This window comes from Harpia harpyja, chromosome 7 (assembly GCF_026419915.1).
Source record: "Harpia harpyja isolate bHarHar1 chromosome 7, bHarHar1 primary haplotype, whole genome shotgun sequence".
NCBI lineage: Eukaryota > Metazoa > Chordata > Aves > Accipitriformes > Accipitridae > Harpia > Harpia harpyja.
Window position 1 is genome coordinate 38,957,354 of NC_068946.1, and position 20,482 is coordinate 38,977,835.

General features: G+C 44.2%; 1 protein-coding gene across 2 annotated transcripts in view; it reads right to left on the reverse strand.

Moving 5' to 3' along the window:
• LOC128143906 (unconventional myosin-X-like) overlaps window positions 1–20,482 on the reverse strand; it is a 98,064-nt gene that overhangs the window by 44,732 nt on the left and 32,850 nt on the right. For both annotated transcript variants that reach the window (XM_052791862.1, XM_052791864.1), the window contains 11 exons: window positions 18,458–18,562; window positions 16,718–16,821; window positions 15,210–15,339; window positions 14,231–14,349; window positions 10,312–10,458; window positions 9,489–9,589; window positions 7,202–7,268; window positions 6,651–6,743; window positions 2,882–2,950; window positions 1,906–1,988; window positions 279–387 (listed from right to left, as the gene is read on the reverse strand). In XM_052791862.1, the coding sequence (XP_052647822.1) occupies window positions 279–387; window positions 1,906–1,988; window positions 2,882–2,950; window positions 6,651–6,743; window positions 7,202–7,268; window positions 9,489–9,589; window positions 10,312–10,458; window positions 14,231–14,349; window positions 15,210–15,339; window positions 16,718–16,821; window positions 18,458–18,562 (1,127 nt within the window). The remainder of the gene's footprint in view (window positions 1–278; window positions 388–1,905; window positions 1,989–2,881; window positions 2,951–6,650; window positions 6,744–7,201; window positions 7,269–9,488; window positions 9,590–10,311; window positions 10,459–14,230; window positions 14,350–15,209; window positions 15,340–16,717; window positions 16,822–18,457; window positions 18,563–20,482) is intronic.

Consider the following 20,482-nt stretch of genomic DNA (forward strand, 5'->3'; position numbering starts at 1 on the left):
AAACACCAAACCAACACGAAAGATCAAAGAACCTCAAGAACCTCATATACTTAGCAAAGTATTCTTTTCCTCTGCCACCCTGCTCAGGCTTAGCATCTCACATTTTACACCAGACAGAAATCCTTGGGGCAGTGACACTTTTTTTAGCGCTACAAAATTCCTGCACATTTTCAGTGCTGGACACAAAACAAGGATGAATGACTCCTCTTGGCTGCAGGCCTTGCTTTAGCCATCTGCTCCTCCCCAGAAGCCTGCTGCTCTCTTGGAAAACATCCTACCCTGAACTGGGAACTGACAGTTGGTCTGCGCCTCTGAGTGCCCATCTTCAGCGTCTCTTCACTGCAGCGGCTGCAGACTCTTTCAAAAAGGTCATAGATGAAGTCCAGCCTAAGGGAGAAGAAAAGAATTAAAGAAGATGCAAGACACCCACCACCTGTGAGATGATGGCTCTCATTCTCAGCTACTGCCCTGTCCCAGTGTGAAACACCTCATTTTTATTCCTGCTGTGCCACAGAGTAGCTGCAGGAGGCAGTTCAGCTGGGCACTTCAGTGAGGAAATTAATACTTTCCATGTGGCTGCCCAGACTCTGTGGGCTGCCCTGTATGCCACACTCGGCTGCAAAGCCAGAAACCCCATCTCACGCTGTCAAGCAGGATATTACACAAAGGAAGATCTCCATTCTGCACTGGCTAGGACACCTCTCTTGAGCTATATGCCCCCAGGCGAAACTACCTTGAAGGTACTCCAGCTAGACTGTGCTGTCACACCCCTCCCCACCTAGCTCCCATGACATGCTCATGCAATTGCAACCACAGCTCTTCTGTGCCCAGAGGACTTCTAGAGCTACCCTCAGTGTGGGTCAGCTCTGGGGAATCTTCCACCATTTTGCCACTCCTTACATACACAGTGGTGCTGGTTCTTACGAAGTTGCACAAAGTTCTCCAGCACTGCTTCTGCCAGTTTATTGTTATGACTGCTTCCAGCAGAATTTCCCTTTCTGGCTTGTTGAAAAACCCTGAGTCTTTCTATTATGCTGGACAATGATGACCACAATTCTGGCCTCAAGCCCTGTGGAAAATACTCCCCAGATGCCACTGTCCAAGTAAGGCAGCTACAAGCAGCTCATACTCTCAGCAACCTCAGGTTGTTTCAAGGCTGCTCACAGCGCAAACTCCGCAGCAGGCTTCAGAGAAGATGCCATTCTGAAACAGTCTTATCAGGCTGGAGCCCAAAGGCAATATGTGGACTGTGGTAAGAGGCATGTGGTAGAGTTGCTACTCAAAAACTTCTAGGGTCCGCCGTTATTAAATGCTGCTCTCCTCCTACTAGGCCCCACCTCTGTCTTCCAGACCTTGCTCAAAGTCAAAGTCAGCTCATTTCTCTAGGGTCATGTTGCAGCACTGGGATATAATATTAGGGGCCATGCCCAGTCCTACAGCAAGGGCCTAGTCTGGCTCAGGATAAGGATGGAAGCTCTCCGCTAACAAGCTGGCTGAAAAATAAGAGGCCTCTGTACAAAGGCTGGCATTTCACAGCATGGCGAAGAGCCTTGACTCATTCAGGGGCAAATTTGCCATTGTTGGGACAGGGAGGTAAGAGGAAGAAGAGGAAAGGGAGAAGAGAGGAGGGAGAAAACCAGCATTGCCTGGAGGGATTTCTGTCATGCTTTTATAGCTCTTTTCAAAACTGGGACAACAAGAGGACTGATTAAATGTGTGCGTCATCTGACATCTCCAGCTCTCCTTTCTTTTGCCAGGACACTTAAGCACAAAGAGAAGAATGATAAAGAATGATGCCTGATGCTCACACAGAAGCAATTGCTTTCCTTGGTCTGGTTATTACATGAATGTGGCTTAGTCCGGCCCAACAGATGTGGCCTCCTCACAAGCATAAGGGGGGCATACCTGCTGTCTTTCAGCATGTTTAAAATGTCATCTCGAAAGGTGTCTCTGTTCTTCTCCAGAAAGCCTCTCACATCATATAGTACCTGCAACGCAGACAGAGCCACTAGAACGGTGCTGTACAAATCATTAATCACGTCTACATTAACATGCCAATGTACAAGACATCCAGCAGAGCTACACAGTAACACTGCAGGCATGTGCCAAGATTTGAATTTTTGGGGTCAAAGAGCTCCAGAGCTCTGCAGTTACCAGCAAGAAAGTGGCTTTTAGCCATCAATTAAAAAAAAAAAAACAAAACAGAAACAAAACTACAAAAACCCCTCAAAAACAGGAGCTAAGTGAAACAGCTGCAGAGATTTGCCTGGGGTGTGGGGGGGTGTGGGGAAATCCTCTGCAAGGTGTGAGGTACTCCATTCACTTCAGGAAATACTAACTATGCTACCCAGTGCCCTGACCTCCCAACCACTAGTGCTCAGCAGATATGATTCTAGAAGGAGGTTAGCCCTTCTTTAGTGTGCAAGTGCCCTCCGTTGACACACCTCCATCTGCTCCGTATCTCTCCATAACAAAGAGCAGCATTTAACCTTGAAGGCTTGGAGACCTTTTCCTTTTTGCAACAGCTATTTTGCCTTTTCTCCTCCTCCCCAAAAGTCAAATTTTCCTTCTGACTTTTACTTTGGGTTTGTTTGTGAATGTCCAAGAAAAGACAACATGAATAACAGAAATAAGGAGGAGTTTATCCCCCAACCCAAAAGTTACCTGAGAAACTCAAACAAATGTCCAAGCTGGAGAATATAGTAATGGAGAATGACATGGTATGTTAAGCCCATCACACTCCCTGTGCTCTGGTACGGGGCACTAACTATGCAGAAACACACAGCTCTGAGAGATATTCTTGATATTCTTGGAATCTAAAATCCAGGACCTCAAGCCCAAGATACACCAAGCAACTCACAGATACACCATGAACACCTACCTCCCCAGCATAATGTCTTATGCCAAACTGATGGTCTGTTACCCGAGGCTTCACATAGTAGTGGTTGCTCTAAAATGAAAGAAAAAGAAGACTTCTTATAATGCCAGTGTACGAACAAATAGGCTTAGTCAGGAACTCTGCCATGACTATGACAATGCTGGGATGGGCAACGACCTTAGCTGCTGCAGAGCCCGACCACATCTGCAGCAGCTATCTGCAGCTACATTACAAATATGTTATTCCAGTAAGATGGAAAAATCCAGCCCTTCAAGGCATTCCTCATGTCAGCAAGGGCTTGCAGAATCAAGGTTGGGCAGGCATGCCATGGATGAAATGTTAATTCTTGCGTGTCTGACACCTGAGGAGACTGGGCTCCACACAAACCACGTGGTGCAGGACACAGGATCAGGATGCAGGGAAGATGGCAGCTTTGCAGAACACCCACGCATCTTTTCTTTGTCAAAGGAAATGTCATACCAATCTCCTGTCTTCCTTTATATTTCATCCTTTTTTGCACCTCTCTTCCCCTTTTTTCAATATGCATTTTTCCTTTCTCTTACTAGCTGTTCTACACTCTCATTTTTCCCCTCCTTTCTTTGTTCTGTCAAAACCATTAACTATGTAAGAACAGCCATGCTGCTTGAGACCAATGGTCCATCCAGCTGAGCATTCTGCCTCCAGCAGTGGCTATGTAGGGCAGAATAAGAACAAGACAAGTAAATGATACTTTCATCCTAATACTCTCTCAAACTCCAATTACTTTCGTGAGGTCTGCCTAATTAGTAACCCCAAGTGGATTTCTCTTTGAAATACTTGCCCATTCCACACCTGAACCCATGCAGACTTCTTGCATCCAGACTGTCCTTTCACAGGGAGCTCTCAACCAACCGCACAGGGAACTACAGCTGGTTGGTTTTCAGCCTGGCTCCCATTAGTGCCATTTGTCTTCTATGGGCCATACGTGACTTTTAAACCCATCGCATCCCCCCCAAGTCATCTTTTCTCCACGCTGCAGGGTCCCTTCAACATAGTTTTCCACAACACGGAAGCTGTCCCAGACCTGTTGTTTACCAGATCTGATAAAACCCCTTCTTGAGTGGAGGGGCCCAGTGGTGTACGCTGCTCAAAGTGCAGGTGATCCATGCATTATACAGTGCCATAACAATGTTTTCTGCTTTTATTCTGTTTCTTTCCTAGGAATTTCTAATACTCGATCTGGTTTTTTTATTACTACTGAGCACTGTGCTGATGTTTCCATGGAACTACCCATCACAGCCTCTGTCTGGGTCTTGCTCCTGAAGAGCAGCAATCAGCTCAGGGCCCATCATTTCAGATGTGAAACCGGGACTGTTTTCTTCAGACACACCATTTTACATTTATCTACACTGCTTTTCATCTTCATTTTACAGCCCAATCAGTCTCATAAGGCCCCTCTCAGTCCAGCCTTGCCCCGTGAATTGTCAGAAAACTGCCACCTCAGTGCTCATATGAGAGTCTTACAGGCCTCCTTCCACTGAAGTAACGGGCCATTTACATTCTGTGAATTTACCCCAATAGCGAAATAAGGATTACAGGCCTATAATTTCCTGGAATACTTTCTAAAAATTAAAATAATTTCCTGCCTTCTCAGAGACAAGTACTAAGAAAATTTTAAGTAAGAAAGATGTTGCACAATACTGTTAGTAATTCAGCTCTTTCACCTTCAAGTTCTCTTAGCGGTATTGGGTGGATGGCTTCTGATCCTGATAATTTGTTAGTGCTATTGAGAACTTTTTCATTGCCTTCTTCCCTTTTCATATTGACCCCATTTCTTTGCTCTTCCCTTTCCCCAATCCAGTCATCTCTTTCCAGCCACAGACTTCCCTCTCTTCCACTCCAAACATGACTGTTACCGACTCTCTCATGTGCATTGGGACCCTCCTCTCCCCTCCCTCTCTACCAAGCCCTTATATTTCATTCATGCCTACAACACTTCTGGTTCCTTCTCCCATCTCCCCTATTGCTCCTCTCCCCAGTTGTATCTGAGGTCATATTCCCTCAAATCCCAGCTCTGTGCTTTTCCTCCTTAAGCCTATTGCAATCCACAGAAAACACAGAGAAGAGGGCTTGTTCTCTTATCGTGTCCTTCAGGCTTTCTAGCAACGCTGGCTGGATGCCTTCCAGTGCTCTTCCAGCCAGCACTAAAGACTTTAACTGGTACAAAAACCGCTTTCACCTTTAAAAAATGCAAACCCTAGAGCACTATCTACTTCATCATTCCTCCCTCCACTGCAAGTCCTCGGCCTCTTCCATCTTTTGTAAGTTCCCTAGGGTTCCACGTTAACTGCTATCCCCTCAAAGCAGACAGGTGACACTATGAAGAGCTTAATGAAAAGGCTACTCGATGCACAGAAATCACCAAATATAGCAACCAAAATGTTGTGGGGCACAAGGGAATGCAAAATAATGCTGACAGTCTCATGCTGCTGTACAATAAACCACAGGTACCTTCTTACCAAGGGAACTGCATTCTGGTCTGATTATTTATCTCAGAAGAGAATAGAGAAAAGATGTAGAGGAATTCAGAGATAAACAGCAGAAAGAAAGAGGAGCTTTGAAATTTCTCCATTTGGAGACAAACTGAAGAGTTTGGGACAGTTCAGAAAGAAAATTCAAAAGAAGCTATGTATTAAAAATATTCGTAAGTTCTATATTAAAAGTTAACAAAATACCAACAACAATAAAAAATAAAAAAGGTAAATCGAGCATTCTCATATACCTTGACCTGTAATACAAGGGAAAGCCACAGCGGACTAAAATGAATGCATCAATTTAAGCCTAAAGAAAGGAAATATTTCCCCAAAACTATGCGTAAGTAGCCAACCAGACGTCATTGCTATTGTATCCAATTTGTAGTCATGAGTATTACTAGCAGAGTTAGATGCAAATATGAAAAATTAGAATATCTGCATCTATGCTAATTAAAAAAAAAAGTCAGACAAAGTATACAAATTTGTATGTTTTCAGGCTTGCATGAAGCCTGAATTAGAGGACTAGGAAACATATTAGCTGACAATGTTCTTACTAAAGTAGTAAACTATTCCATAAGTCCCTGCTACAGGTTTTAATTTGCTTTGTTTTCAGTCTGTTTACTGTTAAGATGACCAGTGTTGGCTGTACCAGAGACAGGGTAAGAGATTGTTACAGTGATCTCACTGTGGTTTCTGTGTCCCCAGGATAACTTTCTGACGTGCATGAAAAAGCCCTTCTACTCCTGTGTCCAGCATACAAGAAAGAGGAGGAAAGAATTTAATTAATTAGGAACAATAAGAGAGCTTTCATTAAAAGTCAGGAGGCAAAAGCCATCCTCAGCCCCAGGAGACAGAGATTTGACGTGCTCTGGAGCAGATTCCTGTGAGTCAGCTGGCAGGAGAAACCCATGCACACTGTGCAGCCGCATCCTGTGCCTGGGGTGCTGCCTCGCGTCCTGTCGCAGACCAACAGAACCTGACCTCCATCCCATGCAACAAATTCAAATCTCCTCTACCCACAGCCTGTGGAATGCACACTCCCTCTCTCTATGTGCACAAGAGACCATTTTCAGGTTTCTTCACATATTACTTTTGTTCAGTACACCTTTATTAAACACTTACAGGTTCGGGCCTAAGGCCTTTTAAACCTCCTGCATAAAGCACATATTTTACATCAACAAAACCTTCACTTTCGGTTTTGAAATGCTGATGGGGCTAACATACTGATCGTTTGCCTGCCAGGTTATTTTCTTACTTACCATATGCTGGCTGTGAAGTTTTTCCAGAAGGGTGTTGTCTGTGCCTTTGGGGAATCGACTCTCTTCATTCACCAAAGCCAGTAGACCCAGTTTCTACAGCCAAACAAGAGACGGGCTTTTACAGTCAGCAAAAGCTCTAACTACATAGCACCAAGCCAAGAACTGGAGATCTGGACAGCACATTGAGCAATTACCCCTGAGTTATACCCAGCAAAGCTTGAGCTGAAAGCAGAATTCTGGCCAGTCAATGCATTCAGCAAGCAGAACGTAAGTGGGGATAATTTATAAAAAATTCACATTAAGGTTTTACTTAAACTCTGCTCCCTGTCTAAAACTATGACACCCTCCCTAAGCTCACTCTCAACAATGAGCAGAGATCTGCTTTCTTTGAGCCGGGACTGTGGCTAGAACAGCTTATACTTTTGCCAGGTCACGATGGGAAGAGGATCTCAACAACTACCTGTTTTTAAAACCAGGAAACCCCAGGGAAGGTCAAGACAATCAGCAGTCCCCGCTGTGATCCCTGGAAACTGTCATAGATAACTGCTCACCTTCTCGATAAGGTCCAGGCACTCTGCATTATCCATCCAGTCAATGGCTTCCCAGTTTATCCCTTCCCTGACAGTCAAGAACAAAAGAAGAAAGATGTGAAATGCAAGATCCAATGCCCTGAGATGCAGGAGAACAGAAGTAGCTGAGCACAGCAGCTGTCCCAGGACTCAAGACGATTTGCAGGAATTAGGCTTTGCCATGGCTGAGGAAAAAGAATAGGACACACAATGCACTGCTAACACAGGGAGATGGAAGTAGGAGACAGCCTTTCTTATCCATCCCAGTGATTTGGACTGATGCTCATCTCGTAGTCATTGAGCAAATTCCACACCGAGCATTAGAATTGTAGTTGCTCTCAGTTGCTCTTTCAGGAATGATAACTATCAGCCCAAGTGGTGGTGACGATGGACAGTTTGCTACACAGCTTCAAGAGTTAACTGCTGACTCACCAATCTGGAAAGCTGGCCTGAAGTACATCTGCCAGAAGACTGAACCACAAATTCATAGGTCCACCAGAAGAAGAGACAGGAGCAACTTTTCAGGGAGAGTTTTGAAGAGGATGACACAGATAAGCTTTGGCCTGACATGCAGGGGACCTACAGGGTGGCCCTGCATCTTTCAGAATGGGAGCTGATGTAAGTACAGCAGTGCGATAAGCATGCTTTGAAAATTATCCATGAAATACTGTAAATCTGTGCTGAATGTGTTTTCCCCACTCTTACCACCTTCTTACACTCCCGTAATACTGGCCATTTCTGTTTTCAGAATTCAGAGAAGCCTGGGAATAACTCTTGCTCAGGAATCCAAGGAAGACTACAGGCTATGTGTGAAGCTACTTACTGACATTCTGATACAGACACCTTTCAGGTGAAGGCTAGCATTTTGAAGATAGTGAAGCTGTTGTCTACAAACCCGTCAGTCTAGGCTTCATACTTTCAGGTTCAAAGCATTCAGAAACCTGTGGGCAACAGTTGGAAGCAACAAACTGGAATAACTTCTGAAGAATGGAAAGTAGTATCTATCCCCCACAGGGAACGGAATATCTTATCGACTTAATAACAAAAAATATCAGTTCACATTGTTTCAGATTTTTGCAACAATGGGTGTCAGAAAGGCCATATATTTTTACAAAAAGACCTCTTGGATTCCTTCTAAGAGCAAGAAGACCTTCCAGAATTGAAGGGAGCAGCGTTTTCTGAAACAAATCAAATCACAAATGAATCAAATTGTCTCTAGTGCCACAGACCCCTTGTGTAGTCGAATGAAGAAATACATGGAGCTACTTACTAAACCGGAGGAAGCAGAGCTGATACTGTGAAAGATAAGCTTTAAGCACATCACCCTAGAATAACTTGATGAGTAGTCAATAATAAAATGCTCTTGTTCTTTCCAAAGTTCAACCACAGAACCTAAACTCCTATGCAATCATCAGGAAAAAATCTTTTGTCACTATGATACCATTCTTAACACAAGCTTCCTGCAATGGTGGAATTGGCCTGAGAAGTGAGTACATAAATAGCCCTGCAGTTTTGTAATCTTTAGAACTTCATGAATTGCCTATTCAGCTGTCTCCCTTTACAAGGCTGCTCTCATTTGCCCTCACTGACCCTATTCAATTGCTTCATTCACAAACATAAAGGCTTCTGTTTCAGAGCAAGGACTGAAGTATTTGTCTAGCAGCCTTCTCTAGAAGCAGAAATACTCTAGAACATCCCAGGTACTTCACAAAATACAATCCAATATGAAGCCCACAGAAGAGAAACAGCTGTGCAGAAGGCCCCATGCTCTTTATGCTCAGGAAACAGCCTGATTTAAATCTTGCTGAGGAAAAGAGCCCTTTTCACAGCATAGGAATCTCTACGACAGAAAGAGCTGTCAGATATCTAATCATCTATCTTTAGGGACTTTACTTTTTGCACACCAAGATTCCACCTGCATAACACCACCACTACATTGGGTAAATCATTACTGAAGTCAGTAATAAGGCAGTGACCGTGTGTTCTAATGGGTTAAAGCCCAAGATCTTCCCATTCAGCTGAGAGATAGAAGGGAGTGTGGACTTTCTAAATGCTACAAGGGAGAAAGCTTTTGCTTGGAGACAAGTGACCTATACTGGCAAAGCACGTGGACAGTGCTTACAGAGACACATCCACAGTCAGAGTTGCACTAGGGCCCAGCTGCCTCTCCTGCCTTAGCGGTAGGGAGTGAACAGCACAAAGGAGGAATGATGTCCTCCATTCTACCACCCATGAAAGCAATAGGGGCCTCGCTTCCTCTGTCTGTCACCTGTTGTACTCCAGCTGCTCCAAGGAGAAGATGTGTTTGTTGAAATATTCCTGGAGTTTCTCATTTGCATAGTTAATGTTAAACTGCTCAAAACGATTCACCTGTAAGAAGAAACAAAGGTTATAGAACTTAACATTCTTGTCCCTGGGCTCTAAAAGAATCTATAATAGCGATGGGGAAGGTGCCAGGCCTGGAATAAAGCTAGACGACATGGAGGCAAGGGGTGTCAGATGGACATGAGGAGGACAGTATGGGGAGGTCCACTAGGAGAACAGCTTTTGTAGCTCTTGCAGGGTTAATTCGTTAGGCCTAAATGGTAGTAAAGGATGCTAAAGACAATCACATTTCTTCTTCTTAGGAAGAAAGAAATATAATTCCCTAAGTGTAAGGTCACCAGGCTTTCTCTTCTGTGAAATATCTGAGCAGTCACTATATGGCTGTTCAACATACATCCCTCATCAGTGGCAGTCAGAAGCATTACACACAGGATTCTCAACACAAGGCAAAACAGATGTAAACAAACAACGTGCATGTAGAAGTTGGACATTTAATTTGTATACAAGTCAAAAATTCAATATTATGTATCACAGCACATCTGCTTAGGGTCTGTGTCACAAACCAGACCTTGAACATCAGCCTACATGAATACAGGTGGCAGAAATGGGCAGCTAAATATATCTTGCTGCTTCCAGGGGCAAGTGGCAGTGTAGAAATCCCAGGATGCCTATGCTAACCTAAACAGGATACAAATGAACCAAAATTCCTTCCTATATGCACTGACATCTCCAAAACCAACCCACCCTGCAAAAGACAAAATCCTGACCTGAAAGTTCTCGAAGCCAAAGATATCCAGGATGCCCACAGACTTAAAGTTTTCCTTGCCTTTGATCTTCGTATTAATCTTGCTAATGAGCCATGAAAAACACTGGGAATAGAGTGCCATAGAAAGGGAGTCCCTGGAGTCAGCTGCCTGTAAATACAGAGAGAAAAAATGAGTCACAGGGAGAAGAGAAGGCATAAGAGGCACCACGAATCTCTATGGGACTTTAGGTTCCTCCACTCCTCTTCAGACGTCTCAGCCTCTGTACTGGTTGTGTACGGTGCAGTAATTATATGTACAGTCAACATTCAAGTTTGCAAATATCCCAGCCACACACAGATATACCATGTATGACCTTTGGGTAACTGAACTTGAGAGGCTGAAGGAAGTAGCAAAATCACTGACATCTTTTGGAACAAGTGCTGGGGCAGGGAAGGTGGCAAAATACCTCGTGACTAAGCCTGCAGCAGTCATTTGCATCACCTGAGCCAACATTTGCAGTGACAGGCAAGGTATTTCAGTTCACTACTCCTATTAGAGCTGTCAAATGGGTGTCCGCTCAATTTTTCAAAAACCGGTAGGGTAGGATTTAATAGAGTATTCTGTCACCTAGTTACCCTCAAAAATTCCCTCTCCAAAACTTTCCTGCAAACAGCATTATCTTACTGGAAGCCAGGTAGGTGGGCCAACAGCCACGACATGCCCCAGAAGAGCATGGGTTGAAAGACCTTTCTGGAGCTGACCCAACATCCCATGCAGTGATCATAACTAAGTGTCATAGGTGGAAAAAATAACTTAAATTGTGATCACTAACAGGCAGTAGATAATTGGGTGTATGTAAGTGTGTGGATGAATGTCCAAAATCAAACTTTTGAAATCTCGAGCAAAAGCGTGCTACCTGATAGCTGTAACAGGAATGGGCTGGCTGTAAATTTTGATAACACTTGGACTAAACAAAAGTGGCATGCCCCAAATCCTCCAATTAATAAAGAGACATGAGACAGAACCACAAATTAAGAAGCTGATCGCACGCTGTCCTTCTGCACATACACTATTTAGACAGGGAAACTAGGGCTTAGGGTTCTGGAAAGAAGAGAAGGCCAAAAATAAGGGCTCCCAAAAAGAAGACATGATCCCAGAGAGGAGAAAAAGGGGCCAGGAAAGAAGACAGCAAAGATCTTGACTGGAAGAAAGATGCTGGAAGTGGGGAAAGATCCTGGAGATCAGAGACATGTGGAGACAAATGTCAGGGTATGCCCAAGGACCTTGGCTGGTAGTTCCTGAGACTGGTAACTGCAAGGAGCTACACAACATGAACCAACACAACTTTCTGCCCAACTCTCCTGGACAAGCAGCAATCTCCCGACTGGGAAAAGAAATTGACATCTAATGAACATAATGCTGATGGGTGAGTGAGAAAATATGTGAAATAATCAAGTAGGGTAAAAGCTATAATCTTGTCATTTCATAAATAAACCTCAGTATCTAGATCAATTACAGGTTGTTTACTCTGTCTCGCCTGTGACATCAGGGTAATTCCTTCAGTAGGGCTAGCAATGACAGAGATCTTCTAAATGCACCTTCATCCTCTTCAGTTTTGCAAGCCTGAATAACATGACCTCTCCTGTTCTGCTTTGCTAATGGCACAGGCCGACTGCCTCTGAATCCTCCCAGCCCCTCTCAGCAAGCTCCTGAGGCTCAGCCTGCAAGATCCTCCTTTTCACCCAATCTCACTGTTTTTCTTCTCCCTTCTGTTCCTGGGTAGTATCTCCTCTCCAGCATCCCAAGGCCGAGGACACACAACAACCTCCCTTCTCCACAGAAGAGAACATTTCAAAGCATGGGCACGCACGCCTTTCCTGGGTATTTCTTCTGACCATCAGATGGTCTGTCTTATTAGTTGGGACTGAGAATGCCCTCAAGGCCATATCTCTGTAGTGTCTCTGGCCACACAGCAAGTTGGACTCATTTTCCAGGAACAGGAATTCCCCATCCAGCTGTAAGCAAAGCCACTTTCCCCACAATATGGCTCAAATGAGATCCTCAAAGGCTGCTTTCACACTCCCAGCTTTGCCCGCCTTCAGGCCAGTTCATCCATTCAGCCCACTGAAATGTCAAAGCTCAGATGGGTAAGAGCCCATTACACAATGAGAAATCCCTGGCAGCTCTATCAATGCATTCCCGCAACAACAAGTGGGAATAGGCGGGCACAGTACATGAGGGCTTAAGCAGGAATGGTCTTTACAGGCCCAGTGTTCAGTGCAACAGGCTCACCTAGTGAAGACAGCTAAGTAGTAGCATCCGCTTGCTATAATGATTTTCTTGCAGCCTTCATATTTCACTGGCCTGCAGGCAAAAGTGTGGGGTCCAACACGCACAAATGTCAGGAATAGCTACGCTATCAGGGAAAGCTCTGTTCCGGGAGACTCTTGTAAATCCTGCAACTGCGCACTGTTGCTCTGGACTGCATGGAGTGTCTCTGGCATTATTTGTTATCCATCCTTGTGCGCTGATATAGAAAGATGTGGCTTATTTAGGACAGACAGCTGAGAAGAGAAACTGTGGTACTGGATACTGAGGATATCTACCACAGACTATAGGCTGAAAAATAATTTTCACACAATTTCATTGCAAAGAAATGTCACAGACTATGAAAAAAAGATACCATTTCTTAAAGGCAAAGGTTAGTTTGTGATATATTAGCAGGCATGTTCGCAGCAAGAAAAGAAGCAACTACTCCGCTGTAATGAGCGCTGCTGAGACTTCAGCTTGAATACGGTGTCCAGTTATAGGCACTCCACTTCTTGAAAGATGTGGGAAAACAGAGACAGAAGAAGAGATTTAGAAAATTATTTACAAGGAAACATTGAAGGAACTGAATTGTTTAGCTTAGAAAAGAGAACACCATGTGAAAAACTTCACAGAACCGGAAGCTTATAAGGTGGACAGCTGGGATGCCAAAGGTAATTAAATATGAGGAAAATCTTTTCAGCTCCAGACTCCACTGCAGCTAGGGCAGGATACCTAAAGAGGCTGTGAAATTCCTTCCATGGGAAATCTGAAGAAAAGTTAGACAGACATCTGTCAGAGAGAGCCTAGTAACTCTGGTTTCTCTGCCAATGTAGGGGTTGGATTGATAACCCTCTGCAGTCCATGCCAGTACAAGATTTCCATTACAGATGTTCATTTGGCTATAACATGATGCTTCTTCCATCCTAGTAATATTATTCCTTGTTTCCCAGTGTCTTGCATTTTATTAATGACAGAAGATTGTCTAGACTTATCTGTGCATGGACCTAAAACACCAAGAGTGCCCTCAAGTGATCAGCAACACCACAAGTTAAGGTTAGTAGGCACAACACTGTAAGGAACCACAGAGAAATGTAATAGATAAGCAGGACTGGCTCCAGCATGCAGTGTAAGTTCAGAAGATGAGAACTACATATCAGTTTATTTGGTCCTTCTTTACGGTTGTGTGTGGATACACAAAGAAGCTACTGTGGGGTAAGAACCCCACATCTGCCGGATGTTTCGTGGTAACTGTGTGCAAGCTTTTATCTTCTAGTAAATGCAGTGTAACCAGGGAGTTCTGCAAGGTAAAAGCATGCACGCATGCAATTACCACAAAGCATTTGATGTACCTTCTGCACGACGGAAGCATGACCAATTCCTGGTGAATGAAGCTGACTTAAAACCAGTATTGTGCATTGCCATTTGCAAGTGAACTCCCCTGTAAAGCCTAAAAAGCAGAGTCAACGTTGGGACCTGAACTACCAATAAGGGCAAAATACTTGAGGACACAGGTGAGCACCTAGGGTGCGTTAAGAGGAAAGACTAAACTTGAATGGATGATACAAGAGGGAGACAGAGGGCCTGGAAATGCAGAAGTGGCAGAAGCAGTAGCATACACTAGGACACTTACCTGCTCCACAGTGAGGGGGGAGCTGATCTCTTCCCCGCGCAGAATCATTGACCTCTGCGTCAGTACTTCAGAAAGCTGAAAGGCATCTAAACCCAGGAGGTCACTGGCAATGTTCAGCACTAATAACAAAGGAGGACACACTTTTTACTCCTGCATGGATCCCCATCACTCATGGGAGATCCATATTCTGCAGCTCAGTGAGGAAATCCCAGGGACTCCTACAAGGCATGTGACTAAACCTCACCACAAAACACACTCCCCTTTACTTAATTCTCTTTGGCATACTCAAAGCTGTAAGCTCACATATCCAGTCTGAGGCAGGGTCAGCACCCATTATGGGCCACTCACGTAAGTCAGCCTTTCTGCTGACAACAGGAAGAGCAAAGCACTGCGTAAAGCTCAGCACCAGCAAAATATTTATTAAATGAGAAGATATGTTTTCCTAAAGGCACAATAGTGCAGTCTGAGCGTGGGATTGCTAAACTTGGATGTCAAAAAGAGAAGCAATTAACTTAAGACTTGAAGCACTTGTAATATGTATTTATTGCTTCTGTCTGTTTAGGGATTCACTTTACCAGACCAGCTCAGACTGGATAACTGTAACAGAGTGCACACTAGTAGATGCTTCAAAGGAAGATGTGGGAAAGTCTGTTAACAGACTACTTTTATCTTAAACTCCCCCCTGTTCCTATTTCTTCCTGCTCTTTCAATGCAAAAGAGAAACTGTAAGACTGTGGACACAGTCTGAGAGTATCCAGGAGAACAAATGGATCACAGGGCCACAGCCAAACTAAATCATACCAGTGCTCTGGAGCCATGCATCCTGTGGCAGTGCTTTTGCAGGGTTAAACTTTAGGGAACCTGCTGGCAAAGACACTGCAGACCAGCACAGCAGAGGGGGAAAGGACAATGGACTGAGCTTTACTGGGGGCCTTATGGGGCTTTGCATGGTCTACCAAGTTGCTAGGGTCCCACTTACCTGCTTTTGTTGTCACCTGGGCCCCGCCAGCTGTCATGAATTCAACGTTTCCCAAATGAAGTGTGCCAGAAAGAAGTTTGAAGATGTCTCTGATTTCTTCAGTGCTGAAGTCCACCACCTTCATGGCAGTCTATGCAAAATGTTGGCTAACGTTGGTACATACAGCCACAGTACAATGCAACCACCACACTCATGCCCAGCCCATGTAAGATGTAAAACTCAGAATTATCATCATTGTGAATCAAAGTGAAACAGGATGGCACACTCCCTCTCTCAGCTATACGTCTGTCAATGATCTTCACTGTCTCCCATTCTCTCCTTCATTTATCCTATCCCCATCTAAGGCAGGTGGGCATCTGCCCGATCCTCAAGTTGGACTTTGCTGCTATCGTTGCCTGTCTGTCACAGGAAGAATATGTTTGTCTGTGCCTGTGTGAGGAAATCCTTCCCTGAACACTGGCAGTACAGGTTACAGATGTCACTGGACTGCTTCCACATTCTGCCTTATTGTCTTCCCTGAAGGACAGATTCATACAATATACCTAATTTAGTCTGATCCATGTAACCCCTTTAATTTACTTTATCTTAGAATAGTAGATTTATGCAGCAAGATTTAAGACTAGGCTTTCACTAACTGCTAGAAGGTTGGAAACAGGTTACCAGATAATGAGGAAGTATGGCACATTCCTTCTGCCTTAGTGCATGCACATGAGGCAGGGTTCTTGGGGCATAAGTTGACTTTGAGAGGTGGGACCTAGTTTTCAGGCATTCACCCTGTAAGTGGGGTACTCCAGGGTTCTAGTTCTCTTCTTTCCTCCAGGCATCTCCTCAGCTGAAGTATAAATGCCATGTCGCCACTGCAACCTCTGTTGTACAGGAGACACTTCCTTCCCTTGAATCACACCTAAGCAGGAGCTATTGAAATCCTAAACTGACTCCTCTCACCTTGCCTATCTGGTTTCACCTACATTATTAAAGCCCTCAGGCCAATAACCACTTCTCAAACAAAACATGAATTGCATATTCATCCTGCTAAACCCATAACCTCTGGTAAAGTTACAGATGTCTATTGATATCTGTGTGGTATTTCAGAGCATGCCATTTGCACAGGTGATACAACTTTACCAGAACACTTTTGGAGAACACTACCTTCAGACCAAACTGTTCCCCTTCTAATGGTCCAAGTGAGGTTTCCTGCAACAGGCCACTTAGAGAGCTCCCAGGAACTATTATGAGGTGGGGGGTGGGGTTCATGCCCCCCAAAGTCTCTATCATTCTAAATTATTATTCATCCTTGACTGTTTCCCAAATTCCCCCATTTCTGTACACTAAAAACAGTTTTCGAGCCTTGTTTTTACCATAAACTGGTACAGCTGAACTTCAGACTTGTTGAACACCAAATTCTGGCTTAGGGCAAATAAATTCTGCCTGTGAGATCTAGACCCTGCAGCATGTTTAGTCCATGAGATTGTGTCCAGAAGTTCAGCAGGAGTTAGGACAGGACTCACCATGACCTTACTGAACATCTCTACGTCATTCAGGTTCTCATCAGTCACACAACCAGACTGGTTCAAGTAGCGGTAAGTCTCTGGCTCAGAGAGGGAGAGACTCTCTGCAACAGAGGAAAAAGAGGCAGGGAAGAGAAAGACAACAATTTCTTTAGCAATCAGCCTTTTCGTTCTATGATCTTGGTCCCCCCAAACAGTGTGTGTGTCTACCATAGGGACAGTTCATCTGAACAGATTCCATATGCCTCAAAAGCCACACCTAGACAGTGAATGCACTGGGGAAGGGCAAGAGGAGGGTGTGCGGTAGCAAAGCTTGCAGAGAGTATGCAAAATTATTTCGAACAGTCAAATCCCAAGCTGCAGAGTCACAGAAGAATATTTCAATAGTGAACGGACTCAGAAAAAAAAAAAGATGATGAAATACAATCTTATAAAGTGTACAGAAAAATATTCTTAACTATACACATACAGTAATGACCTCTAAATTAGGTATCACTACTTGAGACAGAGTTCAGAGAGTCACAGTAATATTTCTGAAGACATTATCTCAGTGCTGAGCAGCAGTCAAAAACTGAACACAGTTCAGGTCCTTCAGTTTTAGAAGGAACACAGAACTCAACATAAAACCAGAATTAGGTCTCTGTACATGACCACATCTTAAATACTATCTGCAGGTTTGATCCCCCATTTCAAAACGGATAGAGGAGAACTAAAAGATCTCTGGAGAAGGGAGACAAGGATGATCAAGAGCCAGAAACGCATTACAGAAGTGAAGCAGCCTGGGACACCAGCTTGGAAAGGGAGATTGGGAAGAATAGCAGAGATCTGCTGAAGAAAAATAATCTCGTTTGTATGCTTTCCCTAAGTACTTGCTGATAAACATGGTCCCCACTATTTTCCTTTGCTTTAGATGGATCTCTGAATTGACCTACGTGACCATTCCTGCATGAACTCCCCAGAACTGAAGCCCTACTCCCTTCCACTCTCTGTCAGGCCTAATTCTTCCATCTGATTATTCTAACACACACAGAACAAAGGCATAAAGAAATTCCCCAGTCCCTCAAAACCAGAGTGCAACTGTAACGTGTTCCTGCCTGCCTATCTGACCTCTTCAGCAAGACAGACCATCAGTGCTGAGCAGTGCCCAGAGCAGGTGCACACAAATGTTGTTAAGGGGGTGCTGCACTACAAAGAGGATTCTTCCACAGCCTGCAGCTGCTGCCACTTTCTCTGCATGCCCTCTTCCAGATCCACCTCTCCCTTCCCCATGTACAGAGCTATAAACCCTTTGTTCCAATACTAGACATGTTTTCACTCTAGTCCTGCCACTACATCGCTGGTCTTTCTAATTCTTATCTTTCCTATTACCTATACTGAAGGTTTGTTGTAAAATATGTCTGTCAGTCCAACCTTTGAACTCCTTGAACAGCACCCATCAGCATCTGAATCAAGACTCTTTACCCTTCCTTTGCCTCTAGCCAGTTTCATTACCTCATTTCATTGCACAGACTTTTCCCTCCACCTCAGAATGCCTGAGGTGTCTTTTCTCATATAGCATTTCTGTCATCCTCAGCCTCTTTCTCTCAACTCCCCTTTCTGTCTCCCATGAAATCACCATATGGCCTTCAAGAAAAAATTATATATGAAGTACCTGAAATATCCGTGCTCTAACTGACTTATACCTGCTTCACATGCTGGACTGGAAAGAGGACAGCACCATATCCCAGAAAATGAAATTACCTTTCTGCTCCGCACTCACACCAGCCAGCAGAGCATAAAAGATGTGGTAATTCCTCTCTCCGGGGTTCTGGTGTACCACTCTGTTCTGAAACAAAGAATACAGGAGTAGCCAGTAGAAAGAGATCGCACTTGTGGTTGCAAAGGCAAAGAGAGGACCAGGATACAGGTAAATCTCCAGGGCCAATGCAGAAGAGGGGCTTCTTCCAGTTTAGTGATGGCATTGTCTAAGTAAGCTTTACATCAAGATCTTATCACGTATGGCTGTGCAACTGTGCACAAACAGACTTCTCTGAACTCACTTAAAGAGTGTGCGCATGGACAAACTGAACCTTGTCAGTTCTGACCCTGCTCCTCAGTGAGTTCCTGAGTCCAAAGTAAACTACATCAGAGCAGAGATGTCTGCATGTGGAGGTGTACCCCCATATTCCTCTCTATGGAACTGAGTTTCCAGGTACTTGTTCTCTCTCCCTTTCCCCGTGGTAAACAGCTTTTTCTTGGAGTCTCTCTGTAATGCACAGGGTTTATCAAAGACAGGAGGAACAGGATCTGACAGATATAAAACAAACATTGTTCTTCCACCATCCTCTTCCTCAGTTGAGACAATTGCCATAGTAACACCTAAAGAGCTAATGTCTATGTGCTGTGACAGAGACAGCATCATCCAGGAGCAGATCTGGCACTATCACACCATACTATGAGGAGAGGGCTCATCCAGCAGTCAGTAGAGGCGATACCTACCTTTTCCAGTAAATCTGAACAGCATGTTAAGGAGAAAACATTCAAATGACATATGCACAGATCTCCTGACGACTGGCAAAGGATCTTCTAGACACATTGGGATGAACCCTGTAACAAGCAACAAATCATTAAATAACTGACACTTTGGAAAGTGGACAAAGAGTGGTTCCAAACATCATCTTGAATCTTCCTCTCTACTCCTTGTCTCAGGAGGTATTATGTGCCAAAGAGATATTTAAAAGGGCAGGGTCAGATAGAGCATTGGACCTGCACAATGGTGAGGTAACCTAACAAAGGATGAGCCGCATTAGGGACACCTAGAAAGATTAGAGAGGCCACTCTCATCTGAAAGTCTGTATTGCACACAGCACGTCTTGCATCAGTTCTCATTGCTTCTGCAAGAGACTGCTATCTTTAATCTACTGACAGCACAAAGAGCAGAGACTAAACAATCCAAGCCTGTTATTTACAACAGTAGTAAATTCATCTGGCTGCTACTCCAGTGGAAATTGGTGTGGTCTGCAGTCATCAGCAGCTTTGAACATCAACATCAAGAAATGTAGCCAGGGCAGCCTTAGCTGCCTCATGTAGACAAAAGATACGTCAAAGCCTTTGGGAGAGGGGTACATGGGCATACAGGGAAGAAAGCGGTCATGGCACAACATAATTCAACTATATCTAGCCTTCCCTGTCCTTGTCACTGGAACAGGCTCCCCGGGGAAGTGGTCACGGCACCAAGCCTGTCAGAGTTCAAGAAGTGTCTGGACAACACTCTTAGTCATATGGTTTAGTTTTAGGTAGTCCTGTGAGGAGCAGGGAGTTGGAGCCGATGATACTTACGGGTCCCTTCTAACTTGAGATATTCTATGATTCTATGATTAGGGTTCCAAGGTCCACTGGAGATGGGCAGCCCAAAAAAGGGAGTCATAATTGGCCCTCTAAATTCCTGTTCTACTCTGCATCCAAATATTGTGCAGAATATATTGATTCTTAGCTTGGTCTCACTTTTCTAAATCATTAATTCATTGGCAGAGCTAACATAAGGGAACAATCTTCTGGGAAAAACAGGATGCAATCAACATGAGGGATCTTCCTAGGTAGCAAATTCTAGAGATTTAAGTACCAAATGTTGTGACTGCCAAAGTGAAAAGTCAAACTATGTCCCTACCTAATGTAGTACCTAGACAAAAGGTTTTCAGAACTAGGTGGTGCAGGCCCACAAAACAAACACTTCTTCCCTCTTTAAGTTGCAAATTTGTCCACAGTTATAAACTGGCTTTGAGCAAC